At 28.5% G+C, this 23,865-nt stretch overlaps 2 protein-coding genes across 5 annotated transcripts; both read left to right on the top strand.

The window, feature by feature from the left end:
* The first annotated feature begins 146 nt into the window (after positions 1–146).
* On the top strand, positions 147–6,521 carry Ptp69D (Protein tyrosine phosphatase 69D). Its single transcript, XM_070637218.1, has 8 exons — positions 147–255; positions 398–512; positions 613–1,250; positions 1,315–3,674; positions 3,756–3,951; positions 4,015–4,145; positions 4,226–4,980; positions 5,052–6,521. Exons 1-8 carry the CDS (start codon positions 195–197, stop codon positions 5,266–5,268), a joined length of 4,473 nt encoding a protein of 1,490 aa, XP_070493319.1. The 5' UTR covers positions 147–194; the 3' UTR covers positions 5,269–6,521.
* Positions 6,522–7,447: 926 nt separating this feature from the next.
* LOC139088107 (maternal protein pumilio-like) lies at positions 7,448–23,581 on the top strand. Of its 4 annotated transcripts, none has more exons than XM_070637153.1 (15): positions 7,448–7,734; positions 8,407–8,612; positions 8,675–9,058; positions 9,125–9,354; positions 9,417–9,546; positions 9,612–9,721; positions 9,784–9,991; positions 10,060–10,131; positions 16,915–17,223; positions 17,916–18,129; positions 18,427–18,483; positions 18,621–19,472; positions 19,542–19,802; positions 19,876–20,044; positions 20,120–23,581. In XM_070637153.1, exons 2-15 carry the CDS (start codon positions 8,445–8,447, stop codon positions 20,397–20,399), a joined length of 3,444 nt encoding a protein of 1,147 aa, XP_070493254.1. In that variant the 5' UTR covers positions 7,448–7,734; positions 8,407–8,444; the 3' UTR covers positions 20,400–23,581. The 4 variants fall into 4 exon arrangements, with proteins under 4 accessions (XP_070493254.1, XP_070493257.1, XP_070493256.1 ...); XM_070637154.1 differs by lacking the exon at positions 7,448–7,734 and adding an exon at positions 8,103–8,224; XM_070637156.1 differs by lacking the exon at positions 18,427–18,483 and having other exon boundaries at positions 17,916–18,081.
* The last annotated feature ends 284 nt before the right edge of the window (positions 23,582–23,865 follow it).

Genomic DNA, 23,865 nt, shown 5'->3' with positions numbered 1-23,865 from the left:
AAAATTGATATAAAGCATATATTCAAGATTGCTAGATGAAATATAACGTTTTAATAATCATTAGTATCAGCATAAAAAATAAGCGGCAAGAAAAAAGAATCCAAAACAAATATAGCAAGAAATCCCTTATTTTCTCGTCCATACCCGAGAAAATAAGCACTACAACAGCAAAAATTTTCAAATGCCCGTAAAAAATGATTGTAATATATTTTTTATCATTTTTGATAGTTAGTGCAACAGCCAGTGACTTTGATAGTGAGTATAACTAACCATAAAGTGTTAAATAGTTGAAAAATTCATTCAAACATCGCTTTTTCGGCGAATATATTTGAAAAATTGTTTACGCCTCTTTTTTGTCTAAGAATATTTTTATGAATATCTTTTACTCCAATTTTAGATCCTAATGAGGTATTTGTGGTAATAGGATCGACAGAAAGCTTATTGTGCCAAGCAAATGAACAGGTTGTTTGGTGGACAAAAGACAACAAAAACATAACTCTAGAGGATAAAAGGTAAAATGATGCTATAGAAAATTCGGAAAATTTATTTTTCTTTTATTCTCTCCATAAATTAATGCTCAATGTATTAACTATGCTTATGTTTTTCTTCTAGATTTTCCTGGAATACAACAGAAAATTCACCAAATGACGATGAAAATGAGTTGAAATTAACAAAGCAGCATACTTTTAGTCATACTTTGACGTTAATAAATATTACAAAAGAGTATTCGGGAAATTATTTGTGTCACTTTCCGGAAAATGAAAATGAAAGAAATGTTACATCTCAAGTATCTCACGTTGTAGTCGCTGTGCAAATACCAATTATTAGATCTCCTTCATATGAAGAAATTAAGTTAAAAGAGAAGGATGCAAAGAGTTTTACATTAAATTGCATGGTCGAGGCATTTCCTACTAATTTATTTAACAAATCAATTAAATGGGAAAAAGAGACAGTAGATAATTTTGAGAATAAGGATGCTTCTGACTCATCGGAAATTAACACGATTCTTGCAAATAAAACGGAAATCATCACCAACGATACTCACATTATCGCTCAAGTAACGATTGATAAAGCAACAAAGAAGCATAATGGAACTTATATTTGTTCAGTTCTTCAGCCGAGTATTTTGGATAAGCCATTCGAAGAGAAAATCGAAAAAAGAACATCAATATTAATCCAGAGTGCACCAATTATTGACATTAGTTTCGCTAAAGCTATTGGACGAAATAGAATATTTCTTAACTGGACAGGTATGTTTATTGTCATTCAATTTCTTCTTCATTTACTAACATTTACACATATTTATTTGTCTAGTTACTGATAATGGAAATTCAAAAATTTTATCGATACTACCTCAATATAAACATGAAGAAGAACAAAATTTTCAATATACTTCGAATCGAGTTGAAGGTAATACTACCTCGATGGTTATTGACAAGTTGCTTCCTAACACTAAATATAAGCTAAAGATATCGGCCAGAAATGAGATTGGAAGTGGACCAGTTACAGAATGGGCTCCATTAGTTCAGACTTTATCAGAAGATCCGGTTTTTGTTCCTATCGTAGAAGTTAAAGGCAATTCACATTCAACGATAACAATTGGCTGGCAACCGCCTCCACCGGATTTACTTGACTATATTCATTATTATGAAGTGGAAGTTTATCAACAAAATTATACGAATGTTGAGAAAGCATTTCATGCTCAAAATTCAAGAAATTTGCCATATATGGCTAGTGAATTGCTAACGGCGACTGAATATTTCTTTAAAGTGAGAGCATGTAGTGAATATAACAAGGAATGTGGAAATTGGTCTGAAGTTGTTAATGGAACTACAATGGATGGAAGTTCAGGCCCTCCAGATGAAGTTAAAGTTACATGTATGCATCACAATGTCTCAAAACGCAATTTTGTACATGTAGAATGGACAAAGCCATCGAAAGCAAATGGAATCGTTATGTCCTATCAAGTTCTTTTAGAAGGCCTTGCTCATTTCAAATCTGATCAAGGAATTTATGTCAATCAAACTTATGGACCTAAAGCAAAAAATATCGACAAGTCACAGGATACGAAAGCAACATATGAAAATGTTCCACCGAATACTAATTTTACTGTAAGTGTTGCAGCTGTCACAAGAAGTAAAAAGCCTGGAGATAAGAGATATGCAAATTGTACGATGCCTCCAACTGTGCCAGATCAAATAGGAAAAACCATCTTTGGAAAACATTTAACAGAGGAATATAACTGGGTTTTTAAACTATTTTTACCTCGAGTCTCTGAACGAAATGGCAAAATCTGTTGCTTTCGTATCTACATGATAAAAATCAACAATCATTTTAATATAGAACAACAACCTGATGATTTAGACATTATAACATTTAGTGAGGCACACAATGATAATAGCTCTGCTTTTGGAGCTTATATTGCCGATATTATTTCAAGTAATCATTATAAGTCTGAAGTATTACTTGGAAGTGGAAAATATCACCATTACTCCAAATCTATGTATAGTAAAAAGTGCAGTGGATGTTTATTAAATATTACCAGAAAGAAGGCACATACTGTCATAGACTCTATTGATATTAATAATAATGCTGCCGATGAAGATGAGAAAATTGATGAATCGGAAAGTAGTAACAAAAATGTTTCATCAAATGCGGAAAAAGAAGAGAAAATTGAAATTAAGGATAATCAAAGTAGAAGAAAAAGACACGACCAATTTGAGCCAAAGCAACTTAATATATTATCTCTAAATCACGCAGCTGAAAAATTGTCAGACACCGTTGATCTCTATGACGGACCATTGGATATTCAAAGTAATTATACAGGCTTCATAGAAGTCGTTGTAGAAAATGATGATATGGATGATAAAACTTTGTCAATATATAGCGATTACTTTTCTCCATTATCACCAAAACCTCCAGTTCCGTCGGAAACTATTGAAAATAATGATATGTTAATGGCCATTACATATTTGCTTGCTGGCTTAATTGTTTTGGTTATTTCACTCTTCTTTTTATTATGCTTGCTTCATCGCTATCAAAAGAAACACATTATGCAAGGTAATGAAGTGGTTAGTTTGACTGATTCATTAAGGCTTTTATGTCATGGCGGTCGTGCAAATCATCATCAGCATCGCTCACTCAATACAGTTTCTAAGCCACCAGACTTACCACCAATTCAGAAAAATGATCTTCCACAATCTTATACAGATCGTCATAAAGATTCTGATTATGGCTTTCAACATGAATTTGAAATGCTCCCTGATCGCTTTACTGATCGTACTTCTCGTTCTGGAGACATGAAAGAGAATATCTATAAAAATCGTTATCCAGATATTAAAGCATACGATCAAACAAGAGTGAAACTATCACCCGTAAATGGAATTATTGGAAGCGATTATATAAATGCAAATTTCGTAATTGGATATAAAGAAAGGAAGAAGTTTATTTGCGCACAAGGACCAATGGATAGTACAGTCAATGACTTTTGGAGAATGGTTTATGAGCAGCATTTGGAAATTATTATAATGCTTACTAATTTGGAGGAATATAATAAAACAAAATGTGCCAAATACTGGCCAGAAAGAATTTCTGAAACAGTTCAATTCGGAGACATCACAGTACATTTTGATAGCGAGCAACGCTATTCAGATTATCTCGTTAGAAATCTAAAGGTAAGCTTCATATTAGAGGAAGTATTTTTAAACTTTTACATTAATTTCCTTTTTTTCATCTTCTATTATTAATTAAAATAGATAATCAAACGAAATGTAAATTCTGACATGGAATCTAATTCAGATGAGCCATCTAGACATATAACTCAATATCACTATTTAGTTTGGAAAGATTTTCAAGCACCAGAGCATCCTTATGGAATTTTGAAATTCATCAAGACTATCAATTCAGATTATTCCGTTCAACGTGGGCCATTACTCATACATTGTTCTGCAGGTAAAATTAGATAAATTAAAATAAACTAAATTGGATATTTTTAAAGCAATTTTTAAATAATAGGCGTTGGACGAACTGGGACATTAGTCGCTCTAGACTCATTAATTCAACAGATGAATGAGGAAAATCAAGCTTCTATTTTTAATACAATATGCGATATGCGCCATCAAAGAAACTATTTGGTTCAATCATTGGTAATTATTTTCATGAATACAATTTAAAAGATTTTCCCATTATTCATAAATGTCACTTTTTGTATTTTTTTCATCGACAGAAACAATATATATTTTTATATCGAGCATTGCTTGATGTAGCACATTTCGGAGATACAGAGTTGCGATATAAGGGCTTAGCTCCCGCAGTAGAGAGTTTAAAGCAGCGTTCAAGTGATAGTAAGGAACAATCTAAATTGGAACAACAATACGAAAAAATTAGATCGATTCAAGATGATATTAAGAAAACATGTGCTGTTGGTAGCGGAGACGAGAATTTAGCGAAAAATCGAAGCGACGAAGTTATTCCTTTCGATAGGAATCGAGTGATTTTAACTCCAATTCCTGGCCGAGATCATTCAACGTACATTAATGCTTCATTTATTGAAGGCTATGATAATCATGAATCCTTTATTATTGCACAAGATCCATTAGAGAGCACAATAGCTGATTTTTGGAGAATGGTTTCAGAGCAAAGCATCCCAACAATTGTGATGATGTCAGAAATTGGCACAACTGAGAATAAATGTCCTCGGTATTGGGCTGATGATGAGATTCAATATGATCATATTTTAGTCAAATATGTTCAAAGCGAAAGTTGTCCATATTACACAAAAAGAGAATTTTCAGTCACAAATTGCAAAATAAATGATACAATTAATGTTACACATTTTCAATATAATGGTTGGCCAACAGTCGATGGTGAAGTGCCAGAGGTCACTCGTGGAATCTTAGAAATAGTGCATCAATCTCAAAATCATCATCAATTAAGAATTGACGAAGATAATACACCAAAACCAATGCTCGTTCATTGCTGGTAAGTTTTTATTATATCTTTTATGTTATGTACTATTAATTTATTATATCTGTATTAATTCATTAATATAGCAAAGGAACTGATCGTAGCTCAATATTTGTCGCAATGTGCGTCTTGGTACAGCAATTACGTTTAGAGAAAAGAGTGGATATACGAGTAATTACACAAAAACTTCGAACACAACGAGCTCAAATGATCGATTCGGTAAATGCATATGAATTTTTGCACCGAGCTCTAGTAGATTTCGCTAATTTGCACAAAAGCTCATTTGAAAATTCTCCTTCCTAAAACGTGAGATCAAAGTAATATTTTTAAGTAAGTTTATTTTAAACAGCAGCAGCAACACAATTCAGTAGCTAAAAAGTTTAATTATTCTTTTTTATTATTTCTCCAAACCTTACACCTTTTTATACAACAAACTATCTATGTACCATCAATAGAAAATATTTTTGGAATATTTTAATAATTTTACTCTTTCATATAAAGTTCATACTAAGGGTAGCTTTTCTTTTTGAAACTTGAAGATGATAAAAAAACTTTTAATTTTTGATATTTAAAGAAAATTTCTATAGAACATAGGTTTAATATTTATACTCTATACATGAAAAGATAATTGACAAAAAATTTCTAAATGTTTGTATCCAATATTTCTAATAATACCTAATTGTGTTTAAAAATTTACAAGATAAAAGTCTTTTTCTTTATTCTATGCTGAAAATTTTTAAAAAAATTCTTTAGTTCCTTCAATTAATTTGATTCATTAACGATTGAAGAAGTAAGTAAAACACACAGAAAATAACAATTAACTTTTTTACCAAAAAAAAAACATGAAACAAAAAATGAGTTTAGACTAGAAATATGAGAAGTACAGCTGAAGTGCAAAATGCCGTATAAATAGTAAATATTATAAAATAAGTATGTGTGAAAATTTTTGAAAGCTACTCATATTTGCATTAACTATTCTGTTCATCATAAAAAATATTATGTTCTTGAGAATTTGAAAAAAAAGTAACTAGTAATTAATCGTAGATGCGAATCTCAAGAAAAATGAATAAAAGTGTTGTAAGGGAAATAAAAAAAAATTAGGATTAAGTGATAAGAAATTCAAACTGTTCGCAAAATATTTTATATTTAATCATAATTAATCTAGATAATACGAAGAAAAGCATCATTCATTCATTCAAGTATGCCATAGCGTTTGCAAGTTATTCAAGAAAAAAAAGTATGATAATATTAATTAATAATCTTTTACATAATTGGAAAAGTAATAAAGGCTTTTGTATAACAAAGATGAAAAGAAAACAGATGAAAACCATTCCGAAAATTTTTTAGCATCACTCATAAAAGAAGAAAAAAATGAACAAAACAAAAATAAATAATATATCTCTAGTCTTGTAGAAATTAAATCAATGATACTTGCTGCTTTTTTAAAAAAAGAAATATGAAAATCAAGAATTTTTTTTTTGTTTCATCAATTGATTGTTTTTGCCAATCGACACTTACTTTGTGTTCACATTAAACTTCATTTATGTAATCCATGTAATAGAACACAAGAATATATAAATAAAGATAAAAAATTTTACATACCTTAAATCCATCAATTAACTGTTTTATTTAAAAACAAGTCCAAGATTTGAAGATCATACCAAGGTAATAATAAAAAGTTTCAAAACCGTAAGGTTCGACATAAGTATTCATCATCAGGAGAACATGAATCACCAAAAAGTAGAGTACGTAAATGTATGAAGAATAAGAAGGATCATCACTAAGGTCAAAGGACTAAGATTTGAAACTTTTTCTTTCCACAATATGTGCCGCTTTGGGATTTGAGCATCAATCAACTGAAAATTTTGACATTTTGCAAACAAAAAGTTTCGGAAGTAAGATCTTGAACTTGGTTTCGGAACATTTGTTTAGAAATTTATTTGTGCTTTAGGTAGTTAAAATGTGTCTAAAATGGATTTTTGATTACTGCTGCGATCTATGTTATTTAACTAAGCATGAATTGAAAATAGATCATTTGAAAACCTTTTAAACCATAATCAAAAGCTGTGATTCAATCAAATTTTTTAGTATCCATCTTGTCGACTTTATTCAGACTCATTCTATTTTCTGTGTATCTTTGAATTATATGGTTTGAAGCAAAAGGAACTAAACGTTCAAAATAGGATTAAAAATACAACCGCAACAAAACGAGAATATACATCGAAAAACATGACATGCTCAAAAGTTTTTTAACAAATATTCATTTTATTGACTTTAATTATATTTTTGCTGAATAAATATTAAAATTAAAGTAAAATTAATTAACTTGATATTAAAAACAAAAGGAGAAAATGCATAGAGACGACAATATAGTAATACATATTTTTAACGGTCAAAATAGAATTTCGAAATAATTTGAATTTACATGGAAGGCTAATGACGGGCACTCGAACTAGTTTATTGTAAATAAAATATTATCGGTGTAAATAAATTCTCCTGCATTTTGACTGAAATATCATAATTTCTCACAATTAATAATAGTTTAATCAATAAATTTATCTTGCTAGAACAACAACGTTTTGAAGTATTCATGTTTAAAACTTTAAATTAAGTGAAAAAGAGATAAAGAACATTTTTTGAAATTTTTTTGGCTTGTTTAGAACTTTTTCCTATTTCATTTTACCTCGCATAAATTTGACTTTAAATTTTATGTTTTATTCATATATAAAACGTTTAAATTTCATATTAAAGAGCATTAAATAAAAATAGGTAAGTCACATTCAATTCTTAATCATTTTCCTAAGGATTAGACTGTAATTTAAGTAATTTCCTTAAAATTTATATTTGCCGAAAGATAAAAGAAAGAAGAGAAAAAGAACCCACCATTTTTAAAACAGTCCATACTTGACGTCTAGGTCAAAAATTTTCTGCATGTCCATGACTTTCTTTGTTTAATGTATCCAAAATGATAGGCTCAATAGATTAATTGATGAAAATAAATTATTTAATTCTATATAAATGAATTAAGATAAATTTTGCGGACAAAAAATTCCAAAACAGACATTGAATGTCGAGTGACATGCCAGTAAAATTATCCCCTATGTCACAGACACATTGAATTTTTTCCAATAATGCATTGACTTTGTGCAGACAAATGTTAATTTTTTACAAAATTTTAAGTGAAAAATAGTTAATGTGAGTTTAAAATAATGATAAATATTTAATAAAGAACTTATGTATATCATATTGATTGAAAAATGTAAGCAGTGTTGCGAAAAAAGTGTAAATTTAATACTTTTAAAAAAGGATAAGCTTTTTGCCGAAAGAACTTGAGCAGTTTTTTTATTCTTCTTTTTATTTTTCTTTTTTTGTTCTTTCCATTTGATTCATTTGTATTATGGGGCAACAACAAAAACACCTCTTTTTACTGTATTTGTTTAGAAACTATCAGAAAACCCTAAGAAGGCAAGAATTCTGGAATGAAACTTCTAGGAAACGAAGAAAACTCTGACCCAAGCAATCGTCCGCAAATTAGAACTTCGCAAGACGATGGTGCTGTCGGTTATGGATTTCATCCTTCACAAGAAAATGAGTTTCCTGCGGCTTTTGTGCCTAAACGATGGGCAGGAACCGAAGAGATAATCGATGTGAGTCTTACTATTTTTAAGTAATTGAAATATATGTATTACATATCAATTTATTTTATTAGAATCAAGAAAAATGGAAATATCCACCAATATATCAACCGACTATTCAACAACAACAACCGCCGTTTGGTAATCAGAACCAGCAAAATGCTATTAAGCCACCACCTATGCTAAATCATCATCATTCACAAATACCCAATCCGCTTCAATCTAATCATTTAAATCCAACGACTATGCTCAGTCAAACGATGAATATGAATAATTCGGCTCATCATCAGCATGGTGTTCAGGCTGGACCGCCTCCAATGTATGATCACAATATGATGAATCCCATGAATGGACTGCAGAAAGGCCCATCTGAATTTATTTACTTGAATCAGCAGCATGCTCCTCCACCGCATCATCTTAATCAGCTACAAAATCAATACCTACCATCAAGAAATAATGTAAGTTAAATAATCTTTCAAATATATTTTCTTCTCTATCATTAATATTAATTAATGCTTTTTCAGATAACTTCATCGGCTACAAAGAAATTATGGGACAACAAATCGGACATTAAGACAACAAATCCATTAGCTCCTTTGCAAATGCCTTTGCAAGGCAATGAGCACCAAATGTGGCCAAAAAGTGAGCCACAATCGGGAGCTATCTGGACGAAGGAACAACAAATGTGGTCCACACAAGATAATAGTGGATTAATTCCACGAAGAAATGATAACACCATGACAGGAATTTTAAGGTAAATTAATTAAAATGAAAATTGATTATTAAACAAATAACACAATAAAGAAATATTTTTAGTCCTCGCGACTCGACAGGCGGATTAGGTGTAAAAATGGTTGAATACGTTTTAGGAGGCTCGCCAACAAACAAAGAAAGCCCATTAGCTTTAGATTCTCGATTGAGAAATTTAAAGATTGACGAAGTTAAAGTGAGTATAAATTAATTTTATTATCTTTATACAAATATCTTCAAAATAAATTCTTTCAAATTTAGGGTAATGACGATAAAGAAATTCCATCTCCCTTTGAAACTAATGGATTGAAGAAAGACGACCCTAACTCTAATGGAACTACAAATGGAATTGATGATGACAAAGGTTTTAAGTAAGTTTAAAGTTCAATTTATATTTAGAGTATCTTGAATTCATCGGTAATTTTATGTTCAGTCGAACTCCGGGATCTCGCCAGCCTTCTCCGGCAGAAGAACATTTATCACGTAACTCTTTTGGACTAGAACAAGGCATCAATGTTGGCGGATTTTCACAGCCAATGATGCAGCACATGTTAAATAGTCATGATCAGCAACAGATGGGATCTTCATCTTTCCATCCACAACATATGAGTCATCATATTATGAATGGTGGAATGGTTCAGGTAAGCTCAAATTCTCCTAAAAGAAAATTAACATTACATAGTTCTAATTTTAATTTTTTATCGCTTAGAATCCAATGGTAGGACAAAGTCACGATTCTCCAGCAAATATATTACAACAGCAACAACAACATAATTATGAGGTGCGTAAAAATCCATAATACTAATATTTAACTTTGCCATTTTCGCACATTCTCAACGAAGAAAAAAAAATAACATCCTTAGTGTTTTTCCAACTACGCAAACTTTTTAATTTTTTTACAATTTTATTTTAACATTATACATAACTCATCCTTTAAACTTTTACCATTTACTGAGGATAACTACAAACTTTTGTGTGCTGATTGTTATTGTCGGCATTTATAGTGCGACATTTGCATTCATAATGTTTCTATACACGAATACAGTACATACTTCGTCCACATAACGTGTTTTATGTGTTTTTATATGACAAAAAAAAATATATGGGATTATTTTTGGATACATAAATAAACAAAACAAAACAGAAAAAGTATTTCGTTAAAAAAATATTGCTACAATGCTTTTTCATTTAGTCCCGCTACATACAAAAGCTCCTTCATAGAAAATAATTTTTTTTTGTTAGGGATTTATGCGATCGATTAATTATTAAAATAAACTTAATGAATGTATAATTTTTTGATAGTTAAATTAACTAAGTACACTACACAATTAACATAAAAATCAATTTGAATAATATGAGACTGAAATTACTTTTCATAAAAGTGATTCTTGTATGGAAATAATATGGTTTATCATATTGTCTCGACATGTCTAAGGAAAGTCAGAATGCATGTCTAATATCATCAACAAAAGAGTCATAAAGTGATGATGAATACATAAACAATATTTGATAACGCAATAAAGAATTAAGAATTGAGATTACAGTTATATATGAAATATCTATTCCATTAAATATAGTAGAATTGCATACAACCACAATATGCATGCTATACTTACTTGTAAACTGTACGGAGAATAATACATTTTCACTCTCTCTCTGAGAAGAAGAGAGAGAATGAATGATAAAGTTTGCTCAGAAAAAGAAAGAAAGAAAGTCTATTGGATCTAAGCATAATAATTCATATTCTTTCATATCGGACTCTACGTATGGACTTAAGCAATCCAATTGAAACGCAATAATTATTCCACATAAATTAATTAAAACCGCATAATTAATCTTTTCGAAGAAAATCTAAAACTTAATTAAGAAGAAAATATAGACATTAAAGGATTTCCACACACAACGAAACTAAACATTTTTTAGTTCTTAATCATCGCTCAGTAACCTCTGTCCGCATACAGTTTCGCTATAGAGCTGTGAAAACGTTGAAAGCATTGTAATTGTGAAAAAAATAGAGAATGAGAGAAATTTTACAGTTCGTTCGTATTATACTCTTGTAAAAAGTGTTTTATTTCTAACTTGACTTCAGCTCTTTCAGTGTCACGAAAGCGTTTACGAAGAAAAGACTTTAAGTGTATCGTGCAAGTCTTCATTATTCTTTTTATTACTATTTCATTAATTAGTTTTAATTGAATTTAAAACTAGCCACATATTTAAAGGCAAATTAAAGTGCTAGAAATTAAAAAAGTGAAATATTAAATTAATATAATTTTTTTTTTTTGGAAAAATTGAGTGAATAATTTATAATTTTATTATAAAAGAAAAAGTAAATATTGCAAAAGAATTTCAGAAGTGACTAATAAGTTTCGGCAATTGATTTTCCGAGACTTATAATTCATTGAATTAAAAAAGTTATCAATACTGTTTATTAAAGTTGTAATATAATGGTGTGATGATTGTTATCAATTATATTGATTAATGATTAATAGAAACAACAAAACAGAATATAACTTTGACTATATTAATTTCGGATTTATTTTGTATGTCACATTCTTTTTCTTCTCTCCATTGCTTTCTTTCTTCAGTCACTTAACTGTAATTTTTTTCAAGACGTACGGTAGTCATTGATAATTTGCTGAATATGAAAAAAATTCTGTAAAATCATTATGATCGTAAATGTATAAGTGAACTATTTTGTGATAAATAATGTGTGATACTTGTATTCAAGTGAAATTCTTATCGTATTTGTCATAAAACTGCGTAAAATACACAGGACTTCCTTTCAAAAATATACTAATGTGTTCAGAATGTTCTTATCTAACTGGAAAAAGGGAAAAAAAATTCATCGACAATGATAACGAAAAAATATGAAAAAAAGAACTTCCATATTTAAAGAACTTTTATAGTATAATACATAAGCTACAGTTTTTTTTCTGCATTTCATTTTCTTTTGTTTCACATCAGTGAAATAAGAATACAAGTTCTCAAATCTATTCTATTTCAAAAAAAAAGAATATTTGCTTCACTTACTCAATGGAAAAAAAAGTATGAAAAATGATTAAAGTTTGTATAATTTTCTACAGAGAGTTCATCGAACCGCTCAGCCATATATGAAAATGTACATATTTTAACTGTTTTTCTTTTTTTCATTGTTGTAATGTTGAAACTTCTTGTGAAAATATACACACATGTATAAGTGGATATACTTCTACGAAGAAGAAAAGAGTAAGAAATGTTGAAAACCAAATTTGTTATAGTGGTTGGAACGAAAGAATCTTGAGGAATCTAAGTATACATTAAGTCTATTTTTTATGCAACTTTTATATCGCTTGTTTTTATTGATATATCTACGTTTTAATGATCTATATCCCTAAAACTTCCTACGTCATGAACGTGTTATTATATTTGTATAATTGGGAATAAAAAGCGACAAAAGAAAGTTGATGGACTGAAAAATTCTATTGTAGTGACCTCATTTCGAAAGTATATGAATGTATGATAAAAACAGCAGAAAAAAAATTGAATGTGATATACAAAATAAAGGAAGAGAAAGATACTTATTTATTTTTTTCTTTACTTCAAAACAGAAACGTCAAAAAATTGAGATGAAATTATTTAAAAGAATTATTTCTTAAAGTCGAGTAACAGTATGGCACAAAATTTAACGCAATTAGAGAGAATTTAATAGCTTTCATAACTTATGAGTCTTCAATAATAAAATATAAAAAGTAGATACTTTAAAGACATAAAGCAAGAACAAATAATAATATTAATATGAAAAAATAAATAAGAAACATAAGTGGCCTAAGTTTATTTAAATGTGATATAGATGTATATTAGAAATGTTACATTTTTATATGAGTGAAGTTTACATTAAAAATATTACGATCTTCAACTATATAGTGTGCTAGACAATTGTTATGAATTATCAAAAAACGTTATATACTTAAAAAAGAAAAAAAAGAAAAGTGTAGTCATCATCTACTGATATTGTTGCTTCAATACAATATTCTTGCCTTGAATAGTTTTAAAGCTATAACTTTACAACTTTATAAAGAAAGACATAAGATAATATTCATAAGTGACCTTTATTAAACATATGGACTGATAGAGCTATTATTTAAAATATCAATGTGAAAATGGTAGTTTTAGAGGGAACACAAATGACAACAGCACTAGGTGGACCTTATGCACAAGGTGCTCCAACCTTAAAAATAGTACAAAAAAGATTTCTCGGTTTACATCAATGGCTTTCGCCAGTTTATAGCAAAGAGATTAAGGAACAACTTGTAAGTGTAACAATGAATATTTCATTGAATTAACTAATGTATTAATCAATTTAAGTAAAGTTCATTATTAATCTTGGATCTCTTACATATACACGCATTTTTTTAGTTATTATTTGAGTAATTTTTCCTTTCCCGGTTTTCATCACAAATTTCTTTTGACTAAATTTATGAAAAAACCGAGAAAAAGAAAGAAAAAAAAATTGAAAAATGAAGAATAACGTGTTTGTAATACAATGAGGAATTACTATTTTTAAAAATTTTAAATCAAGATCATAAAGACGAACGTACAGTGAGCAAATTACACCAGAATAGATAATTATCATCTTAGAATATGTTTGAAAAGTTAAAACGTCTTGCTACAAAAAATATTTTGAAAGAAAAAAAAAATAAATTTAAAATAAAAACAAAAAGGTGGTGATCTTGTTGGCTGTAGTCAATTTATTGTAGAATCATAATCTGCTTAGCAAGAACAGCAAAAAGTGAAATAAAAAAAAAGTTACTGGGATCTTATAACAGAAAGAAAGTTCATTTTCAAATGGTTATTTGTATGAAGTGTAAGTAAAATGAGAAAATGAGAACAACTAAATGCGAATATAAAGAAGAAAAAAATGTGTACCGTTATTTTGACCGATTATATAACGGGCTCTTCAAGAATAATAATCATTATAAAAGTTGAGCATACTTACAAATGTAGAGAAATCATTCCATTATTAAATATTATTTTAATATCGATGCATGCACATTGTCAAACATGTCTTCCACAAACCCTAATAATATTGTCGGCACAAGTATATAATAAGATAACAAGACAAAATATAAAAATTGATTTACGAATATACAATAGGAAGTTATATTGTATAAAATGTATACCAGCACATATGAACATCAAAATCGATTTTTTTTTTTCTGATACATATGTTGCTTACTATCTTCATTCATTAAATTACTGGTATTGTCAAATGGAAATGAAGATTTTAATGTCGGATGTATCTCATTTATTTATTCATCATTTTGTAATATGCGTCGGATCAATAATTAATGTGCAATTTGAAGAGCTGTAAATGTGTTTTTTTTTTCGAAAAATTTGAACGACTTTTAGCACTTATCGTAGAGTGTCTGTTAATTTTGATCAGTGCTTCTCACATATTTTTAACTACATGTTACACAAATCAACTTATTGAAGGCATTTCATTGTACTAGTATGCATTAGTCTAAATCTTGACAGGTTCTTATAGTTTTAAGAAATTTTAGGTGCTCACTTATATTTAGAAAATATGGAACATGTATTAAAAATACCTAAACAAATGCAAAACTTGCAAATTCTGACCAAGAACCTTTAAAAATTCAATATCTTATAAAAACGATTATTGTCCAACTATTTCAATGACCTCAATTTTTTTAGTAAATAAAGAGGTTTAAACATGTTTGATAGAATTTGTTTGGTTGGAAAAATAGTGAATAATATTATGGATCATTTGAGAAATTCTCACTGAACATAAACGTGTCGCGATATACGGTTTAGTATCACCGATACAAAGTGTCTATTAATTAATCGAGAGAAAAATTATGCACTTAAGAGTGAATAATTCACATTTTGCGCATAAAATGAAGTCATTAAAATAACTTAACCGATTTTTATATTTTATTTGTGAATTTGAATATTTTTTTACTTTTTAAAATTTCCTGCTTTTCATATTTCTGATATTTCTTTAAAAATGGTTTCGCAATTTAGCGCAAAAATTTTAATTGCACAAAAATGAAAGTACTTACTTTTCATAACTTAAACATGAAAGAAGAAAAATGTACAACACTTCTCTCGTCAAATGATGCTTTTAATTCCAAAGAATCGGCAGAACCTGCATATAAATTCCTTTTTTTTATACTTCACTTTAATTTGAATGTAGAACGTAATCATTACAAAAGTTTATGCTAGCTAAGGACACACCTTTATATAGCCATATTAAGGTAATAAATGGCACCACTCCTTAGAAGGAAAATTCATCTAAAATATAGAACATATACATACACATTTCAAATAAGTTCTCGCTCAGGATAATGAACATAGCAAAGAAATGATATTTTTAATATCATTCGGTCTGATTCTTTTCGAAACATGATTAAAATCGTTAAGCGGATAGGCGAAAACATTCAGTGCGTTTTTTTTATTGTAACACAAACCTTTACAAACATTCAGCTACTTACAGAAAAAAAAGAAACATTGTCATGTTCTCTTTTGATCATGAATTAAGTGACACAATAATGCATATTCTTCAACAAAGTTTTTCCATAAAAGCGACGAAAAATTAACACTTACAAATATTAATGTAATGAAAAGCATGTAAGAATAGGGGTAAACATTGCTATTTATATAAGAAACATATTATGGCTAGTAAACAAATCGATATTTTTCGTACATAGACTTGCGATCGAAAATGAAAATTGCTTTACTTTTTTTTGTTATGTTCAGGACTCATTTATACATACCTTTTTTTAAGCACTATAAATGATTCCACTTTTTCACCTTCTTCATTACAACAAAAATAAAAGAGTTGGGGTGTATTTATTTTTATTTTTTTCGTGGTAGACATTCTTTTCGAAATTACTAGATTATTAATTATATAGTGGAGGTGATAAGAATTTTTACTTAAATAAGTCACATGAAAATATATCTCACCCCAATAATGCAAATTAAAACTTTTTTGTGTTATTTAAAGAAGCATGAGTCTAGCACCTTATTCAAGGGGGAATCACAGCTTCAAGTCACGCAACCTAAATGTTTTAGTATTAAAGTAAAAAAATAAAAAAAAATGAAAGCAAGAAAGAAAATTCCTTTGCTGTTTTCGAGGAAAAACGATTTACAACAAATTTATAAAATAACAAGACTTGCTTGAAAAAATACAGAAAAATATCAATTTTATTGATTGAAAATAAACGAAAATTGAAAGCTAAGTAGTTTCTAATTATTCAATGTGGTAAACTTTGCGGATAATTATCCACACTTGAATAGTTAGTAAAATGCACAAATCTTGCGTTCATACAAATCAAAAAGTAACAAAAGAAAAAGAAAAACTTTCTTTTGAAGGTGAACAAACTGCTTAGTTTTTCATTAGTATCATAATTTCAATATTTCACCAGTTTATTTTTTTATGCTTTCTGATGTTATTTCATAATTTCACTCGTTGCTTAAATGAGACCATGTAGCGATATGATAAAGATTTAAAATATTAAGATATTTACTTATTTATATGATTAATGATTTTCAATTATATTTTTAGCAATTGCTACGATCTCAAAATCCCGCTTTGACTAATACAACAAATGGACAACCTTTGCCACCTCTACCAATGACTGCTTCACAACAGCAGTTTTTGGCTCAACAAAATGCCGCATATGCAGCACAAGCACAAGCTGCTCCCTATATGATGCCAAGTCAGGATGGAAATCCTTTTATGGCAACTATGCTAGCTCCACCATCTTATTATGGAGTTCCTCCATGGGTTTATCCAGCAAGTTTGATTCCACAACAAGGGACACAGCCAAGAAGACCTTTAACGCCATCGCAAGGAGCTGAAAATCAACCTTTCGTAAGTAATCATTATAATGAAACAGCTTAATACATAATTGTAAAATGCATAAATTTAGTTTTTTTTTTCTGCTATAAATTCATCAAGAAATAATATACATAGAATATAATATGATATTAATGATCCATGATTCTTTCTTATTGTTATTCGTAACTTTTATAAATTACTGTAAATTTTTCTTTTAATATTAATTCAGTGTATATACATATATAAATATATAGGTTGGCTTTTTTTCATTTCTTTTCATGAGGTTTTTTGTTGTCCTTGTATTATTTTTTGGACGTTTTTATTTGTTTCACTATATTACGTCTCCTTATAATATTTAACACGCGCTATTTCGTTTCGGCAGCTCTGTAATTTTGTTCGTGAAATGTAAATCACACTAAGTATCGTTTCTTTCTTTCTTTTTTTGCCCTTCTTTTTTATGTAGAAAGAAATGAAATACAAAAAATTCTATTAAACATGAAACGTTAGTTACTCACTTTAAAGAAATGCGTCAAAAACATTTCATTTTAATTTATTATTTCCATAATTTCACTTCATGACGTCAACACGAAAAAGTTAGAAACAAAATAATAATAATAATAATAATAACAATAGCAAGGATGATTTTAATAATAATAAAATAAACATAATCAGAGAATCATTTGTTGTACAAATGTTGTAACATATGTAATTAATTCTTCTAATAGGTTTTACAGCCAACATTTTATGATCAGAATGGCTGTGCAATCAATATGATGGGACATCGAACAGGAACGCCAATGAGACTTGTTAGCCCTGCGCCAGTGGCTGCTCCCGTTTTAGTGCCAGGCGCAGCTCCAAGACCACCGCAAATTTATCAGCCAGCACAACAAGGTACGCCGCAAACTATTTACTCACAACAAAATAATAACAATGTTGGAGGTAAGAGATTAACAATTTACCACTTTTTAATAATTTTTTTTTTTTTTGAATTATAATAATCATGTGTTACTAAATATTACTTTGGTTTTCATTAGTCTTATCTTACTTATTACTTTTTTTATTTTTTGTAATTAACCAATTCCTACATCTTTCGAAAATTATCATAACACTAATTTAATTTGTTATTAGATCATTAATTACTAACATATTATCATTTTGTTCAACTACTAAAAATTCATAATGATGATAATAATGTAAATACTAATAATATTTATAATCAAAACTTACACATAACAGTCGGAGGATTTCAAAATCTGAACGCAGGCTTCAATTCATTGAACAGTCCTTGTCCAGGTACTTCTTAATTACTAATACTAACTACTTACCACTTATCGTTATAAATTATTTAAATAAAATATTTTCAAAAACATTAGTTGATAAGATAAGACAAGAAAATGAATCAAAAAAATTAACGTATTTATCTTTTGCAGGTCTTCAACTAAACACTGGTTTAACAACACGAAGAGATTCTTTCGATCGAAACACGTCAGCATTTAGCCCATCGTTAGAATATAGCTCGGGAAATATGACTGGTAGTTCAATAAGAAAATGGCCTACAGCATTCAATGGAACATTAGGAGCATCAAGCAGCTCACCGGTGGGAATTAGTGCACCATTAACACCACCACCTCCAGCGAATATTATTAATAGAGCTCCAGGCGCCGAAACAAAATACAGAAACATTGGTCAATTACCAGTTGGTAATTTACCTATTTCAACTTCGGCAAACGCATCCAACAATATGTTTGGTTCGAGCAACTCGCTGTTTTCAAAATTAAATAGTGGTGGCATTCGTTCATCACAGAACCCATCGAATATTCCTGTCGCAATTCCCAGCACAGCATCCAATAATGTAGCAAATGCAGATAATAAGGGACGTTCTCGATTACTCGAAGAATTTCGCAATCAACGCTATCCAAATCTTCAACTTCGCGATCTCTCTAATCATATTGTTGAATTCTCACAAGATCAACATGGATCTCGATTCATTCAACAAAAACTTGAAAGAGCTACTGCAGCAGAAAAGCAAATGGTGTTCAATGAAATTATCAATTCAGCATATAGCTTGATGACTGATGTCTTTGGAAATTATGTAATTCAAAAGTTCTTCGAATATGGAACTCAAGAGCAACGTTCTGCACTTGCATCACAAGTAAAGGGCAATGTCTTGAATCTTGCACTTCAAATGTATGGCTGTAGGGTTATTCAAAAAGCTCTTGAAAGCATCCCTAGCGAACAACAACAAGAAATCGTTAAGGAACTTGAAGGGCATGTTTTAAAGTGTAAGATTTCATTATGCAATGAACATATTGTGGTTTTAATTAATTAATTAAATTTTAATTTATCCTTAGGTGTGAAAGATCAAAACGGAAATCATGTTGTCCAGAAATGCATAGAATGTGTAGAATCAAATGCATTGCAATTTATAATAAATGCATTTAATGGGCAGATATATACATTAAGCACTCACCCATATGGATGTCGAGTAATTCAAAGAATTTTAGAACACTGCACTTCAGAACAAACTAATCCTATTTTATCGGAACTTCATATGAATACAGAGAAATTGATACAAGATCAATATGGAAATTACGTAATCCAACATGTTCTTGGTAAGATTAAATTTACGCTTAACTATATTTTTTCAATTAAATGCTAATGATGATGTTTTCAAACTTATTTTAGAACATGGAAAGCCTGAAGATAAATCTGCGATTATTAAGGCAGTCCTCGGAAAAGTATTAACTTTGTCACAGCATAAATTCGCTTCAAATGTTGTTGAAAAATGTGTAACACATGCAACTAGAGCTGAACGCAATATGTTGATTGACGAGGTTTGCATGTTTAATGATACGTAAGTATAGTTAAAATTTTAAATTCAATAGCTATGTGATAACGATAATTTATTTATCTATTTTTTAAAAACTAGTGGACTTCAAGTAATGATGAAGGATCAATATGCAAATTATGTTGTCCAAAAGATGATTGATGTATCGGAACCTACTCAGCGTAAAACATTACTACATAAAATACGACCACACATGAATTCTTTGCGCAAATACACTTATGGCAAGCACATAATTGCGAAATTAGAAAAATTTTCTTTGAAATCCGGCGTTGGATCTATTTCAGCATCATCAAGTACAGTACCAACAACAACAACTAATACGGAATCAGTAGCCAGCTCATTCGGTGCGAATGGCATATAAATTAATTTTACTTAAATTTCATAACATTTGGGTAAGCAAGAAAAGGTTGAGTTAAAATTTTTAAAACATCTCTAACGATATTAAAAGAAGGATAAGAAAAATGAAGAAAAGTTATAAGAAAGTAGTTCGGATTTTATTTTTTTCTTTCTGAACATAGTATTTTGCATTTCAATTAGTATATAGCGAATTCAAAATATGACAGCATATTGATATGCTAGCTGTACTCTTTATAAACAAAAAAAAAACATGATTGAAGCTAATGGAGCATTTTTTTCATTAACCAACATAATATTTGCTATTGAAAGGATAACATATATATCGTTATAAATATTTAAAAAAAAAAAAAATACACTTTAAATGTAGATGTCTTCTCATTTTTTTCGTAAAACTACTATTCTGTAGAATGTAAAAGACTAAGAATTTAGATAACATACATATAAATATAATTTACTTTAAACCATTCAAGGATCAAGATTAAGTGAAAGTTTCTTTTGAGAGTAAACCAATACCTTAATTAACTTACTATGAAAATAACTAATGAAATAATTAAATGTTATTAAAAGCTTTTTATTACAATGAAAGCGAGAGAAAAACATACTAGGTTTAAACATTTATATTTTTCCTTTTACAACGTTTAAGCATCTGATATATCTCTGATAAAAAAAAATTCATGCACAAAATGTGAAAAAATGAAAGAAAATTAAAAAAATTTGACATTTTATGATAAAAAAATATAATGCTCTCTTATACATAAATATACATATAAATAATATGAACATGAAATTCAATGTAGGTTGGATGTTTAAACTTCAGCATTTTGTTAAGAGTTCGTAATGTTTTCTGTGTTTCTCAGCTAAGTCAAATCTGTGAAGAAAAAAAAATTAAGGAAAAAGATCACTTCATTAGTTTAAAAAGTAAATTACTTCATTTCCTCTCATTATTAAATAATTATGTATGATATAAGTTAGTATCAAATTTGAAACATTTAATATTATTATTATTATTATTATTATTATTTTTAATTATCATCTCTTTATTACTATAATTCTGTTTTGACAAAAGAATAAGATAAATAAAATCATTGAACGATCCATCAAATTATGACATTTTGAGTAAAATAAAAGTAAAAATGAATGAAAAAACAATTTTTGAGAATATGAAGAGTTATAAAGAAAATAAAAATATACTTAGGTGTAAATTTTAATAAATATTATTGTAATGAAAAAACATAGAAGGAGATACACAAAAAAATGCAATTATTAAGCTTCTTTAGCTTTTCATTTTTTTCTTTCAAACATAAAAGTTATCATCGCCTCAAAAAATTATAACATTCTGTATATTGGATGTAAAAAGGAACGATTGAAAAAAGTCAGACTTTATTTCTTTAATTTCGAGGATAAGAAAAATGTAATATAAAACTGAAAGTTGATAAAACAGTCTTTGTAAAAAGTTTTCTTCTTGTTTTCATTTTAAAATAGAAACAAACAATTTAAATGAAAAAAAAGGAAAAATGAATTTTGGCTCTATGTATATATATAATTTTTAATCAAAAACAAAAAGAAAAATAACAGATGATAAAATTGGTGTCATTTCTTTCATGAAATATATAATTGCATATTTCATCCGAAATGATCTTTAATTTTGGCTATGCATAGCTAACGGTAACAAAACGTTTTTATGATGTGATATTAATAAATTTATTATTTTTCAATCAAAACAAAAAGAAATAAAAGAAAACTGCCAAAACAATTAACTCCATATGAATTGTTGCACTTTATAATTGCAAAAACAAATAAAAACATGCAACATGGGTTATTATCAGAAAGCTACATAAAGGATGTAAAAAATGTATAAAAGTATTTGATTTGTAAAAAATTTCTGTAGTTCACATTGCGGTCAGGATTTAAAAAAAATTAAAATTGTATAAAATAAGAGGCGATGAAATTTTTCTTTATCGATTAGTTTGAAAATATACTGTAAATATCTCATTACCTTCTGGAATGATCGAGATCAGGGGCGTATTTAGATTATTTTTTATAAATGGACATTATTATGAATCCGTTCATTAATAACGTTTTACGTGATCAGCAAACAAATAGATGAAAATTTTGCTTCTCTAAAATTCTCTGCATTCGTCCCTGATCATAATGCATAGGAGTGGAGATAATTAGTAATTTTCTTTTCATATTTTTTTGACGAAAAATCCCAATACTGAATTTTAATCATAAATGCAAACTTACAGGAAATAAATAAGTCCAATTTCTCATGCATTCTACTCATTTTTTGATATGATATAATAAGCATAGAACACAAGTTTTTTCATAGCAAATTCCCAACAGTTTTTATAAAAACTTTGATATTCAATATTTGGAATATTTTTAAAAAAACAAAAAACAAAACAAACAAACATGAATTAACTTCATTTATGTGATTCTTAAGTTTTCGTAGATATCTTTGTCCATGAAATCGTCAGTATACTCAAAAAGAATTATTTCGATCTTCATATATATATTTTGAATTTTTTTATTGTATGATTACTTTTGTGGTTCGTATTATAACGGTTGTAATTTATTAACTGTTCATTCAAAATTTGAAATTTCCTAAGCATTGAATAATCAATGATGGAATTTAAATACCCTGAATGGATGGAATGCGTTCTTTCATTAATTTATCTAACCTTATTTGTGCTTTTATGGTATTTAAAGATGTAAATTTCATTGTATTTTCCTATCAGTGAAGATGGAATTTTCCAAAAATTATGTCGTAAACATCTTTAACTTCCATATTCTCTGAATATTTTCAAAGCGCATAGAAATCTCACTTATTTTAGGATTTAACATTTTTGATAAATAAAATAAAATAGAACCAAATTTTTGATGAATAAAGAAAAAATTAAAAAGGCATGAATGCATCACATGAAGTAATGTTTGATAATATGGAAGCATGAACATAGATAATGTTTAAATATGTCTAGTAAAAGTAAAAAATTAAATAAGTTCATGTAGATTTTATTGTTCTGCTACATATTTTTAAAAAATAAATTTCATTTATGAACTTTAACGAAAATTGTGGAAAGTCTTTATTAAGGCAATAAAAGAATTGGACTTACAATGTTTTTTATTTATGTAATAAAAAAATATTTAAAAAAATATTGGATATCCTTGTAGAAAATATTTATAAGAACAACAGTAAAAATAAAAGAAAAGTTAATGTAATTCATTTAAAAAAAATTAAATCCTTTTTACTTACTGCATCGCCCTAAAAAATCCCCCACGATTATGCATTATCAATATCTTACCTATAAAACTGTGAAGTTGTCTATCTTCTTTTTTACTTTATTTCATTTTATATATTTCACAGATATACACATTAAAAAAGAAAGCATAGTAAATGTGTTATATCATTAATGCTGTTCATTTCCAACAAAATACATTCAGTATTATTTTAACTTTCCAACGATTTAGTT

This window comes from Chironomus tepperi, unplaced genomic scaffold (genome assembly GCF_022539635.2).
Source record: "Chironomus tepperi strain 1889 unplaced genomic scaffold, CSIRO-AGI_Ctep_v1 contig_161, whole genome shotgun sequence".
Taxonomy (NCBI): domain Eukaryota; kingdom Metazoa; phylum Arthropoda; class Insecta; order Diptera; family Chironomidae; genus Chironomus; species Chironomus tepperi.
The sequence above is the reverse complement of the archived record's forward strand: the minus strand, read 5'-3'. Positions and strand labels throughout refer to the sequence as shown.